Here is a 14,524-nt window from a genome sequence, read left to right as displayed (position 1 = left end):
ATACACGAATATAGATGATTATATATTATTATGTATAAATATTAAAATATATGTAATATGAAAAAACATCATCATAATTCCTGGATATTGTTTTTAAAAGTTTTTCAATAATAGTTTTATTACATATATGTATAAGTATATATTATATATTATAAAACACAAAAAAAGTGGCGAAGACACAGTAGGGGAGACTGTCCCTCAAGCAGCTCAGATGGGCGAAGAAATGATGAATCTCTTAGAAAAAGACCCCCCGTTGACTGATGTTTCTGGGCCTGCCATTAAAGAAGAATTGGTCAACCGATGGTCTGCAATTCTAATTAATGACATAAACAAAGACTCCCGAAAGACTCTTCTAGAAAAGTACCCAGTTAGCGTAAATTGTCCACTACTTAAGGCTCCCGTTTTAAATGAAGAAATTGCCGAATCCTTGGCAGAAATAGTGAGTAAACGGGACACCTTTTTGGCACGAGTCCAAGAACACATAGGAAGCATTTTAAGTGCAATAGGTATTACTATGACTAATCTGATCATAAAAGATGAGAAAGACAATGCAGCCTTGCCTATCTTAATCGATGTCGGTAAAATGTTGTCGGACCTACACCACTCAATGTCCGCCTATCGAAGATACCTAATTGGGTCCTCCCTTAATGTAAATATGAAAAAAGCCGTTGAAGAGGCTGAATTAGATAGGTTTTTATACGGGAAAAACTTATTAGGGGAGAGAATTAAAACACTTCAGTCGCTAAAGAAAACAGGCTCAGAATTAATGAGACCAGATCCAAAACCGAAGACGGTTAATTTAAACTCCAAGCGCTCCCATTACAACCCAGCTCGTCAAAAAGCGGCCCGGGGGAGGACGTTTTATGGCCAGTCCAGACCTTGCCAGGGAACATCCAAGAACAGGAGGAACATCAGCCTGAAGGGTTACCGGACCAAGTCCCAACAGTCGACATTAGAGGTACTTAGTTTTATAGGAGGTAGATTTAGCATACTTTGTTGCCGAATGGGAACATATCAGCATACAAAATTCCTTTTCGGAAAAAGCCTAATCAAAAGCATTCTTCAGTTCCAAAATGGTCAAACCCTGAAATAATTCAATTAAAATCAAGTATTAAAAATCTAGAAAATATTGGAGCGATATCTCTAAGCAAGAAAAGGAGGCTATTTTTGTTCTACATATTTTTTAACGCCAAAAAAAGACGGTTCTTATCGTTTTATCCTAAACTTGAAAAAACTTAATAATTTCTTATCACCACCACACTTCAAAATGGATGACTATAGAACTCGTATTAAATTAATATATAAGTGTTTTTTCACATCAATCGATCTAAAAGATGCATACTATTTAATTCCTGTTAATAAGCAATATCGAAAATACTTAAAGTTTACCAATTTAACTGCCTCCCAATTGGATTGTCATCAGCAACTCGCACATTTACCAAAATTTTAAAGCCAGTATTAAAACATTTAAGAGAACAAGGAATTACTTTATTATCATTTTTAGACGATATTATTTGTATAGGAAGCTCATATGAGGAATGTCTTTTTTATACGCGGAAAATAATAACAACTTTGGAATTTTTAGGCTTTATTGTAAACAATACTAAAAGTAGTCTAATACCTGTTGAAAACTGCACATATTTAGGGTTTATCTTCAACTCCCAGAGCATGTCCATGGCTTTGACTGATGATAAAAGGCGCCAAATATTAAAACTATGTCTGCATTTAAAAAACAAGCATACGTGTAAGATCCGAAACTTTGCTGCGTTCATTGGTAAACTGGTCGCAGCATGTTCGGCCTTACGATATGGATGGCTGTATACAAAACAATTTGAAATGGTCAAAATTAAAGCATTAACCCTTAATAAACAAAATTTTGATGCCAAGATTGTCCTGTCGAATTGGTTACATAACGATTTTTTATGGTTAAGTTTTATGGTTCAAGTTTTTGATCACCGCGACCACCTTCGGTCTGTCCAAACAAAACGCACATTTTGCATAGTGCCCCTTGTGCTATATTTGAATAAGCTAACCATGGGTTCTTTTGGGTCCAATGACGTTGAAAACAAAGATTTCTGTTACCAGTGACGGGAAACTTAAAAGTCTCAGGAGGAGTCCAGGTTTCTTTCAAAGCTTTTAATTTTTCATTATCATTTTTTGGAGCTTTTGACACATATTTGCCAATATCGTACTCGTCTTCCATTATAACAGAATCCAGGCTATCTAAAAAGAAAAACACGTTAAAGATGGGTGTGAGATTAAAATTAAAATAACTTACTATGGCCTGTTTCATCTTTGTTCTTAGAGCTGGAGGGAATTGAAGCATCTGTATTGATATCCATACGCACACTGGGTGTACTTTCATTGTTTTGCGAGTTCGATTCGTCGTTGGTTTTCACCTTCTTTGGAAAAAATGCCAAAAGCGACTGCTGTGAAGTACGTTTCATTTTTCTTTCACTAAAATATAAAACAATTTCTAGTGTAAATGCATAGAAAGTTACGTGTTTTCTAATAATAAAATAGCTTCAATTATAAAAGGACCGGTGCTAGACTTAGGCACCTTATAGCTACAGAGGTAGTGGCACAGTGACTGTAAAAGTAAGTCATTTCATCCTGTCTGCCATTTATAAAATTTGGTTAAATACAACTCAAAGACAATAAAAATATAAATGGGAGACCTCTAAGTGGAGCTTCTTGTCCAGGGAGGCTCATAAAGTTGCAAAAAAGTAGCTATATAGCTACTTTTTTTGAAACTTTATGTTTTCCTTATTTAAGCATAGATATGAACGGGCCTCTCCAAAACAAAGGTTTTACTGTGCTAGAGAATCATATCAGGTATGTTTTTTAGGCTATAATTTATAATATTTAATTTGGGATAAATGAACTGTAAATGAATAATTGGGACTCATAGATTTGAGATGGTGGTGAGCGAGAATCGAACCAGGCCCTTCGTCAAGTCTAAAAGCAGCCGAAATTACGTCACAGATAGACCTCGTCGTTTGTCTCAGCTTTTAGCTATTTAGTTTAGCTCTGTAAATTTGCCGACAGGCCGGTTACAAGTAAAACGCAATGCAAATACCCATTCCAAGATATTTGAAAGTCGTAAACCAAAGGTAAAGGGATTAGAATCATAAGCCCCTTTCGTTACCATAACGATAGATCGACAAGCCAGCATTAGTGAGTAAATAACCTTTACATTCCAGGTGCCAGGGCCGGGTTTATGTCTGCTTTGAAACTTAACAACAGGAACAGATATTTGCAAAATCTAATTCTATAAGAACATAAAAAAATTCTATTGATAAATTAAGAAACAAATTAATTTCAATAAAAATTTTGGTTTTATCTAAATGAATTCGCTGTTAATTGAATTTTAGTGTTATTTTTATTTTAGAACTTAACATTTATTTGATATTTGCAATAATAATTTTTTTTTTCATTGTTGTTTATTAGGATTAGGATTTACCTGTATACTGTATATTTTCTTCCCTTTGATCACAAAAAATGTAAAAAAAACCTAAGTAAATAAAGGTAAACATGAACTTTTTTATATATTAAATCACACATTTATAACTATACCATGTATTATAACTTATAACTCGGAGATCAGTATTATGTGAAGTGACTAATAAATATAACGTTTACAAGTGTACTCAATTAAATACTTTTTTCATCCATAGATGAAATCATATAGGCAGCTATATATAATGCCACCACCTCTATTATGTAACTTTAGTGAGTTTTGCCATCTGCTTAGCGCATTAATTCTTTTTTATGTTGATTTTTAAGTTAGTTTTAACGAAACAGCAATTACATTATTAAATAAGTATATGTTAGGGAACTATAGATACTTACCACAGAGTTTTCAAGCTTAAAAAATTGCGCAGCACTCAAAAGTTTACTAAATTTGCACAATATAAACAAAATGAAGAAAAACACCACACGGATGTCGCACAGCTACTTTATCGCGATCACCACAAACTTTGCAAGTTCAAAAAACTTCGCAGCACTAAAAAGTTTACTCAGTTTGCACAATATAAACAAAATAAAGAAAAACAATACACATAAGTCGCACAACTACTCTAGTGATTCAGTACACAAGACTTAAGACTGTTGTTGACGTCCCACTCCCACGTACCCACGTTGCAGAAATCATACGCGGAGTGGAAGACATGCAGCCACCTTAGTGGTCAGCAACCGCCGTACAAATTTTCCTCCAATGTTGCTGATACATAAGTGCATTCAAACTAAGTTTGTTTACTTTAAGTCTAGTTTTTAGATTGAATAATTGTTTACGTAGAAGAATGATGATAATAATTGTATGCATGGACGATTCTATGGGGGGGGGGGGTTTAAACCCCCCCTTATATACGTCGTTGCCTCTTCTTATCTTGATGAGATGAATAATCTTCTCAAAACTTCCGATTATAAAATTGTTCACAATGACCCTACTATAAATCTAGAAAAGACATCTAAAACTCTTATAATCAAATCCTTCCCACCTTCCGACATCAAAGCTAAACTCATACCTCGAGAAAAATCATCCCGCATTCCTCGTATATACGGTCTTCCGAAAATTCACAAACTCGGTCTTCCACTACGTGCATTTAATTGTCCCACCCAACTCTTGACCAAATATCTTGCTGGAATTCTCCTGCCATTTGCTGAAAAATCCCAATCCTACGTCAAAAACTCTCGCCATTTCATCGACTTACTCAAAGGTTTCAATATTTCCCCCTCAGATATTCTTGTCAGCTTTGATATTATCTTCTTATTTACCAACATTCCCATCGATGAAACTTTGTCTACCTTAAGCACTAGTCACTACATCGCCCCATATTACCTTTCGCTCATCAAACATTGTTTGTCCAACACCTACTTCATATTCCAAGGAAATTTCTATCGGCAACTCAAAGATGCCCCCATGTGATCCCTTCTCTCTCTCGTCATTGCTAATATTTTCATGGACCATTTTGAAAATAAAGCACTAACCTTCTCCCCACTCCAACCAAGTTGTTGGCTACGTTATGTTGATGATACTTCTGTCATTTGGCCCCATGGAAGAGATATTTTAGATTACTTCTTACTCCATCTGAATGGCGTACATTTCTGTATATAGTTGACGATGGATGTGGAGGAGGAGTCATCTGTGCCGTTCCTTGACGTCATCATCAGAAAACTTTCTATACACGGTTTCTCTCACTTCATCTATCGCAAACCCACCCATACCAATCGTTTCCTTAGCGCTCAATCCCATCATCATCCAGCTCAACTCAACTCAATTCGTATCACTATCCATTTCGTTGAGTGACGAATCCTACCGACTATCTGAAATCAATTTTTTGAGACAAACATTGATTCGGAATGGTTATAACAAATCTCAAATTTCTAGGAGCATTCACAAACTTTCATCTCCAACTCCTCCATCCCCCTCTCATGGTTTTAAAGATCAACTGAGGGTGTCTCTACCTTACATCAAAGGTGTAACAGACAAAATTTGCAGAATCTTCAAACTTCAGTCTCCCATTTAATTAGATTCGTCAAATGAACACCATGGAGTGTATGAAATCCCTTGCTCAGAGTCCAAACTGTCTGAACACAAGGGATGACAGCCAGAGATTGCCGGCAACTTGGAAACACCTTCTTCATCCACTTCGCTCCTATGCCACTCCGGCCAACAACACTTACTCTAAAACCCCCCGAGAAGCTCTCCTCCACAAGTTAATTACCCCTCCCGCCAATAATGTAGTTTACAAGCGTGCCAAAATCTCTAAACTCGCCAATAGGTCCCCTATAATTAAAAGGTTCAGGCGACTAGCTCCTCAGTTAGATCAAGACCGACAATGAGAGTATTAGTGTCAACAGTGTTTTTTATGGTAAGCATATTATTTTTATATTCTGTTTTAATCATTTTATATATTTTTTTTAGCCTTTCATTTCATCGGTGGAATTCCAAGGAGTAAGCCAAAAAAAGGGGGTGATTCGTTGCGCGGAGTAGGTAGATTGAGACCACGGAATAGCATCACTTGTTAACAATGAACGAATAACCATTTATTCCCACCTTCTCTTGATATAGGCTCCAAAGTGGGAGCCGAAACGTCGAGAGTTTTCAAAAATCCAACGCGTTTCAATCCGTGAACCTAGTCCTGTTGTTCATAATCCTGACCTTGAATAACCTTTCACAAAACTGATAGGAAATTATACCCTGACTCATGCTCCCAGACCACACATGTTTTCTATGAAGATCATTATACATTATGAATCTGTCAAAATTTTGACAACTGAAAATAACTACAAAAAACGATCAGTGAATTAGTAAAAAAGCTGATTCAAATTACCTTAGCGTAATCTATGAGTATCTTTCAGAATCCAAAACAAAAAATTCTATAAGAAAATTCAACGTATTCTATAACTAATTAACCTTACCTAAACTATCAAATTCATAATGATCTAACCTTTAAAATTGAATATCATTGAGAATCTATCCAATAAACATTCACTGTCATTTATAACGACTTAACCGAACCTACCCTAAAATTTGACAGTTAGTCACAATAATAATAAGAATCAATAAACTCCATATTTATGTTCCATGTCATTTTGCATATTGATTTTTGAATCGCACGAATTTGACAATTTTTAAAAGAAAAAAATTCAAATCACCACAATCCTCAATTAGTTAATATTATATAGATTAAAAATGCTTATGTGCAAGCTTGAAGTTAGGCAATTATAACATAGCTAATTACGATTATTTTCAACCATTCATTTTGTGTAAGTTTTGTAACATAAAATTGATTTTAACAGATTATTCAGATTATTTGATGCACCACTTAATGTAGATGAAACTCCTGCACGATGGAGCGAAATTACAAAGAACTTAAGCACTGAAGAGCTCATTTTCAAGGAATTTTTAAGTATTGACGATGCCTATATGCGGGGAGTTAAGCGATGCAGACATCAACGCATCCGTTTCCACAGACGCAGAAGAAGATGCCAGCGAGGATAATATGCACAGCCAGCTCGAGGAACCGGATTCAGACCCCACACTTCGTGATGCTCGATGTGCTATTACCATCTTGCGGAAATTCTTGCAAAAGAAAACTACAATTTCCGATTTTTTTCAAAGCTCAGCTTAATTTTTTTTCACACATTGTATGTATTTGATAATGAAGTCAATTGTTTTTTTGTTAAATAATTACCAAGGATTGTTCTTATTCTAATTACGTAATTATTTTATTTCTAATTGTTTTTTTATGTTTGTCTAGCAATCTTATCAATGTTAATTGGCGTATATTGTATTGTTGTATATGTACAATATTTTAATAAAACAGGCACATTTTTTCTGTATTACATTGAGTATATTCATATTTTATCATATTTTATCTATATATCGAAGTCAGTCAGAAATCACCTCAATAAATCGAACCTCGCTATATCGACATCCTCGATAATTCGAAGTTTTTCCGGTCCCCCTGAACAGCGATATACCGAAGTTCAACTGTATTAATAAACAACAACACTTAATTACAAATCAAAAAGTAGCACAAACACGTCTTGTAGAATCATTAACCCTAAATGACTCATTAACTGGTATAGATCCAAAAATTGGCCAAATTGTTAGGGCTAGTAACCCAATAAGAGTCTTTTCAGCTACTTGACGAATAAAAAGTGAACTTCAATTAATTTACTACGTAAGCCACAAACACAAGTAACCGTAGTTCAAATAATTTACCTATTCGTAGACCTAGTCAAAATCCACCCAAACAATATAATTTTTGTGGAAGAATAGGGCATACTATAAATGAATGTCTAACGCGTCAAAAACAATCTCAAAACTGAGCTCAGGGTTTCTTCAGACCGAACCAAACCCGGAATTTACAAAATGAATTAGGCCACAATTCCCAACAATGACCAAACTCAATTTCAAAATAACCAGCAAAATCAAAATGGTCCTTCAGTAATTACATCAAATCCAAATTATAGACCTTAGGTCCAACACAAATTTTAATATACAATGAATTTTTCGTTTTAACAGAAATAAAGATTTTCATTAGACTAATGACTATTATACTGACTATCAAGAATATTACCAAGAAATTAACCCCAATGCTCCTGATTAATATACCTACGATAAGTTTACGATGAAGATGGCGAGAACTATTATACTGACAATAGGATCCAAATTAAAATAATGATGTATCAGTTTGTAATCGGATCTTCTCGAACAGATGTTTCTATAAGAAAATTCTTTACCGTTTAATTAAAAAATCTTATATCAAAGATGCAACGAACACGAAATGGGTTAAGCCATTACCGGCTAAAATCGAATAAGTAAAAAAAAATCTCAACCCACCAACCAAAAGTATACTAAATGCTTGGGACTCGCTAGCTCCTACCGAAGGTTCATACCAAATTTTTTTAAAATTTCTAATCCGATGACAACACTTCTATAAAGGTATTCCGGTTATTTTTGACCCCGAATGTCAAAAGGTTTTTCAAGAATTGAAAGATGCTTTAACTATTACCCCGATTTCAATATATCGAAACTTTGAGTTATATTAATTAATATAACAAATTACTAGACAAGCAAAATAAAAATATTTCAACTATTTTTCAAAAAAATAAGATAAGACTTTCATGAAAAAAATGATAGAAGATATATTTAGCAGTAAAATCTTATTATAACTGTCCCATGTGAACCAACTACCCAATGGGTATGTTCTGTGTATAGCACCAAATCGCACAATGCGCATCAGTATTTAAGCGCATTGTACGATTGAGCACTGAAAATGTTTTGCTCGCTGATTTTATGCGACCATAACTTAACGTAGAATATCATTTATTGAAGAATTACTCCATTTCTAGGAAATTTTATTGTTAGTTGAATCATCATCACTAACATCCAGTTAAGATGATTCCATTGAAAATAACGAACTTGTAGAGACAAAATACTTTCATCAATTAATATTGATATGTTATATTCTTATTTATATATATGTGAAATAGTACGTGGATTGATCTACTCACTATGAACATTGAAATTTAAGATTGCCAAGCCTATAATTGTTTTTTCTAGTAAAGTGCGACAAACGCGCATTTAAAAACTAATCTGTTCCAATTCAACATCTGTTAATAGGGCATAATATGAGACTGGTCGCACAATGCACAATTACACGTAATTGTAAAAGTAGCAGTGTGACCCTCTACGTCTAGTAGGTATTGCAAGTGCTTAAAGAGTAATGGCTAAAATAAAAGATTAACTGTTCGTATCTTCTCAATATACATTTTTTCTGTAAAAGCACATTGTTCAATAAGTTTTTACAAATCAATTTGTAAAGTTTAGTGAGGTTTGAATTCAAATTTGAATTAAAATAAAGTGGAAATATCAAACCATATGATCGAATATACACTTTTTGAGAAAATATGCTGGAATTATCTTAAAAACTGGAACATATTTGGGTTGATTTGATTAATCTTTTGCTTAATTTGATATTTATAGTCATCATTTTGTTTGAATATTGCCGTCTATTTTTGACTATAAAAATTTTGAGTGATGTCAAATTTAGAGAACGTGGTGGTCCTAATAAACTAATGTCTAGAACCTAACTCAATTAGGTATTTTGTTATTTATAGAGACTGCCCAAACAAGATACTGAGATACTGTTGAGACAGAAGAATTGTTTAATTGATTATTTATTTTAGTAATCTGGCATTATTTCTTTTTCACCTATGACAGTTGAGCTTTTTGTTTCTTATCAGTTTTTTTAGCTATTATAACAAAAAATCTTGACCAGACTTTGTATGAGCTACCCTGTTCAATTAAATGTAAGAACGTATTATATGTGCGCCAACACGATTTTCCCATCTTTACTGGAACGTTGTCAAACTAATATCTTAAAAGTGCTAATGCCAAACAAGATAAAACCGGTATAGATATATTTTTAGCATATACACTCTTATTAAAAAAAGGCTACACGCGATATACACGAGCCTAGACTAGGTGGGGACGTAACAGTTGATATAATTGAGCTTTTATACCCCAAAAAGCTTTAGCGAGATGCACACGCGTTTTTGATTTTTGAGCGATTCGAATTTTTGGCGTGAAATTTTGCTAATTTGTTGAGTGTCAACTATTGACTTTTGCATTTTTAGGAGTTTTAATGTGAGTGATGATCAAGTCTGCTAGTAGAGATGTAAAGTCAGCGGTTACTTGGGCCGGTTCGGACATTATTATAAAAATTTTTGCTCCAGATTCTGCAAATTACCTAGACGATGGTCAGTGAGTTAAGCATGTAAGCATTTATAATGCGTTTTATTGTAACATTCAATTAAATTTTTTTATTTAGAAAATTCGTTCAAAAATCTTTATAAATGAATGTGATATTGTGCTTCATTTTTGTTGTATATATTAAAACGTGAGGAGAGGTATGAAAATACTTTCTCATATCTTCTTACTTTAAGGTGATAAGTTTACAATTGTCTATTATTATTATTATTATTATTATTATTCTTATTATTATTATAAACGAACAGTTTAAATATTCTCATTATTTTATTTTCTATATTTCGATTGGCTGGGTTATAAATTTGACTAGCTGAATAAGTCAAAAGTGAAATGATACAATTTTATTCTAATAACTACATGTGTGTTTGAGCCACTTAAGTTTTTGAATTATGGTATGAGTAATTTTTAGAGTAGCTTAGGTTAACGGACATATAAAAAATTTAGATACTCTTTTTTTCGATAAGTCAGTTAAATGAAGCATTTATGATTCTGTATGAATGGAAATAATTTTGATCCTAATACAAACAGAATTACTGTGCAAGGAATCAAACTAAAATATCAGGTAATAAGTCTGTAACTAAAAACAATTGCACATTCTATATAAAAATTATCAGTCTGCTTTATTATGGATGTCTGCTGAAGCATCTAGCTAAGGTACCTCGAACAGATAAGTAAGTTCAATAGTGGTTGTACAAGCGTTGTGTTTTTTAACTTGAAAAACCATTTGAGATGTTTAAATACCTTAGAATTCAAATCATTTGACTGTTTCATAATTTCATAGGAGTATCTTTGCCTGTCTCAACCCCTTTACATGGATTATTATATATACTCACACCCTTGACTGAGTAGTTTCACTGATTGTAACCAAGCCTTAAAAATTAAATTTTCAAATTTGCTACCATAAAATCTGAGATAGAGAAAATAATTTTATATTTCATTCCAGAAAGGGGTACTTTGAAAAACCTTTAAAAACTACTGTAGCTATTCATATTTAATAAATGGGTCTGTAGCAAGGTGGATTATCATTTATAAGTTTTTAAAATTCAATAAAATCTTAAATTGCATGTGATTTCTTCAAATTACTTTCTTGTGTTTTGTGTAGTCTTTGGAAATACGCTTTTGTTGATCAATGATTAGAAGTTTTTTTTCTAAACCAGGTGAGAGGATCAATCGAAGATAGAAAAGATATAACATGTCAACAATATTGATCGATATTCCATTAACTCCCATTTTTTGTTATTTCTACTAAATAGCTACCTTTTGAATAACCAAAATCATCCTTAATATTTTTTGTTCTTTAGAAAGCAAATCGAAAACCCTTAATGGTAGACATTAGTCCTATTAGATGCTTTGCTACTTTACTTTTTATATATAAGATTTAGATATGACACAAATTTAATTTAAAATTTCGTTTCAATAATATTGTAATATGTAATAATAGTAAGTAATAATTGTAATAATAGCAAAAAAACCAATATAACCAAAAATTGGAATTACTATACTTAGTTTGATATTTTGAATTAATGATTTCATGATTTAAGCTACCTTAGATCAAAGTTTGAGAGACATATGTGGAATATGTTGCCTATAAAGCATACGGATTGTTATTAGAAACAGAAGTGAAGTTTATTCCTTATGGGTTTTTTAAACTATATATACATTTAAATTATTATTAGACATCTACAGCTTTTGTATATGATAAATACAATATAATGAAATTCAAATTTATATTGATAAATACTAACATTAATGTTTTGACATGGTGTGTAATTTCATACAGTGTATAATAAATAATTATGCACTAGTGAATAAAAGGTATTTACATATTTCAAGAAGCCCTTGAATAATGAATGTTTTATAGTACAGTCGTGGAGTAATAAATGCATATTTTTTCAGTATAAGCATATCTTATTAGTAACCGTATTGTATGTGTGTAAGTGCTTTTTTGTTTTTAATTTAAGTTATAGAATAATAGTGAGATAATTATATCATTAGTACAAGAATCCTGTTATTTCTCGTTGATTAATTATGATGATGCAATTAAATTCTCTCATGGGCTTAACTTTTCCAAAAAGATTTGCAGCTATATTTCCCAAAATATATAATCATAATACGTGTAACTTTTGAAACAATGTAGTTGATCGAGGGACACCTTGTAAATTCACACCTTTAAAGATATCGATCACGTTTTTCTGATATATGGAATGTTGACACGTATACCAGACACAAGGATGTTAACGTTTTTCCTATTTTATTGTGCAAACAAAGGTTAAGGATACCTATGAAAATCAAGGTCTCCCTATTAATTGATTGTATCAAATATTGGAGATAATTGATTACTAATTTATTAAAATTGTCCCGTCTATATAGTGTAACCCAACTGTGGGGACTTTTTTATCAAATTTGTCTCACTATTCAGATTTGGTTCAGACCATGTGAAGCTTTTGTAAGTAACAAAAGGACAGGTTATGGAAGAAGCCACCTGTTGTAGGATCCAATAATACACAGTTCATGCTTTTGTAAAACTAATGAAAACATAGAAGATATGAATATTGTAATCAGTATACTAATGGAAGGATAAAATTAATCCAAGGAAGTTAGGAAAGCTACATCGAGGAGATGTTAATATAAAAACTAAATTTCCAAAAAAAGTTTCCACAACCCTTATTTTTTTATCCACATCTTGAGGCACTTGTAGTTTGTATCTCAGAATGACCTGCTCTGTTGAAATTATGAAAAAAACCCCAATAATAATTAAATATGCAAATCGGTTATGTTAGAATCCATTTACAATCGGTTTTCCTCATTACGGTGTTACCAATTGTCCCAAAAATTTTGGAACGAGATCAGAGCACATAGATAATGTTTAGGGGTTGTACAGATTAGGTTATTTCCCCTTTTAAAGAAACTTTTAATGTAACTTGATGATTTTCTCCAAAATCACTTTTCGCAAGCCTAGCCAAAGTGGAAGATAGGAGATTTAAAAAACCTCGTATAATAAAGTGGTTTATTTATTTTTATTTGCTCATTTCAATTTTGGCGACGATTTTGTAATACCTAATAAACTTTCAAATTTCTGCTGCTTGAATTCATTTTTGGATTATTTAGCAATGCGCCAAAAATTTTGGAAGTGCTGAAAGTATTTGAAAGTATTTATAAACATTAAACATAGACATTTTTTATTGTATTGCACTGCCAATAACGCGATTCGTGCGACAGTGCGTGGAAAATTACTTTTTTGTTTCCAATTCGTTTTATTTTTAGATCAGCAATGAAATATGATACAATGCAAAATTGTTGGTTCATTTTGTTAGTAAACAGTGAAAAATATAGACACATACATTATAACAACAATAAAGTTTCTATTTTTTTAAAACTAGCTTAACACAAAGTTCTTTATCTATAGAAACACATTGTCAAAATTTTATTACTTGAAGATTTTTAATGCAGGAATTTAAAACAAATATTTAATCATTATATCAACCTCGTTTAATTTTATACAGTATTTAAAACATTAGTGAAAATATCTGTATTATTTTCAAAACATCGATAACTTATTTTCTTACCAATAAAAATATATTCTCGTCTATACCCTTACCTGGCTGTCTATTACATACAAACATGATATCCAACATCTTTATCGACAAAACTTGTTTTAATGATTCTACAGCTGCTCTGAATTCAGCTCCTGTGCTGTTTGCTGTTAACAATGGTTGTTTCATCTATCACCAAATCACCGAAGCTCCACCAGAAAAACATATCTTGTAGTGCTCTATCTACCATGAAAGAATTGTTATTGTAGTAAGTTCGTAACTTTGTTTTCCTAGGCTTTTCTATAAGCCTAGTTTTTTTGTTTTGTTCCCTCTCCAACACCTCTGTTGAAGAAGGAAGTTCCACAATATTGACACTTCACTTTTTTCTAGTTGTTCTTCTGAAGTTTCTATGTGTATTTCTTACTTTATAGTACCATATGCAATATTTTACCTCATAATTTTGTATTGATATAATGAGTTGACTGAATAGTCAGGCCCTTTTGATTGTTGATAACCTCTACTGACTAAACTTTCCTTATAGCTATCAGTAATTTTTTATGAAAAACCACTTTTTATATACATATAGACAAATACAAACCTCATTTCATATATTTTGTCATAAATACAAAATTATCGAATTTGTTAGTTGAAGGGAATTAAACAATGAATACATAATATATTCGACAACTATATTACTATTTATATC

At 32.3% G+C, this 14,524-nt stretch overlaps 1 protein-coding gene and 1 long non-coding RNA gene across 3 annotated transcripts in view; both read left to right on the top strand.

Moving 5' to 3' along the window:
* Positions 1–1,806: 1,806 nt before the first annotated feature.
* LOC130898053 (uncharacterized) lies at positions 1,807–7,350 on the top strand. Its single transcript, XR_009059827.1, has 2 exons — positions 1,807–5,873; positions 5,927–7,350. It is a non-coding gene; the product is annotated as an uncharacterized LOC130898053 (long non-coding RNA).
* Positions 7,351–10,026: 2,676 nt separating this feature from the next.
* LOC130897990 (synaptic vesicle glycoprotein 2C-like) overlaps positions 10,027–14,524 on the top strand; it is a 72,147-nt gene continuing 67,649 nt past the window's right edge. The window contains exon 1 of one of the 2 annotated variants that reach the window (XM_057806998.1): positions 10,027–10,275. In XM_057806998.1, coding sequence (XP_057662981.1) covers positions 10,170–10,275 — 106 coding nt within the window. In that variant the 5' untranslated portion in view covers positions 10,027–10,169. Of the gene's footprint in view, positions 10,293–14,524 lie in introns of both variants that reach the window. The other variant, XM_057807000.1, reaches the window with a different exon arrangement.

Source organism: Diorhabda carinulata, chromosome 9, assembly GCF_026250575.1.
Source record: "Diorhabda carinulata isolate Delta chromosome 9, icDioCari1.1, whole genome shotgun sequence".
In the NCBI taxonomy this organism is placed as follows: Eukaryota; Metazoa; Arthropoda; class Insecta; order Coleoptera; family Chrysomelidae; genus Diorhabda; species Diorhabda carinulata.
The sequence above is the reverse complement of the archived record's forward strand: the minus strand, read 5'-3'. Positions and strand labels throughout refer to the sequence as shown.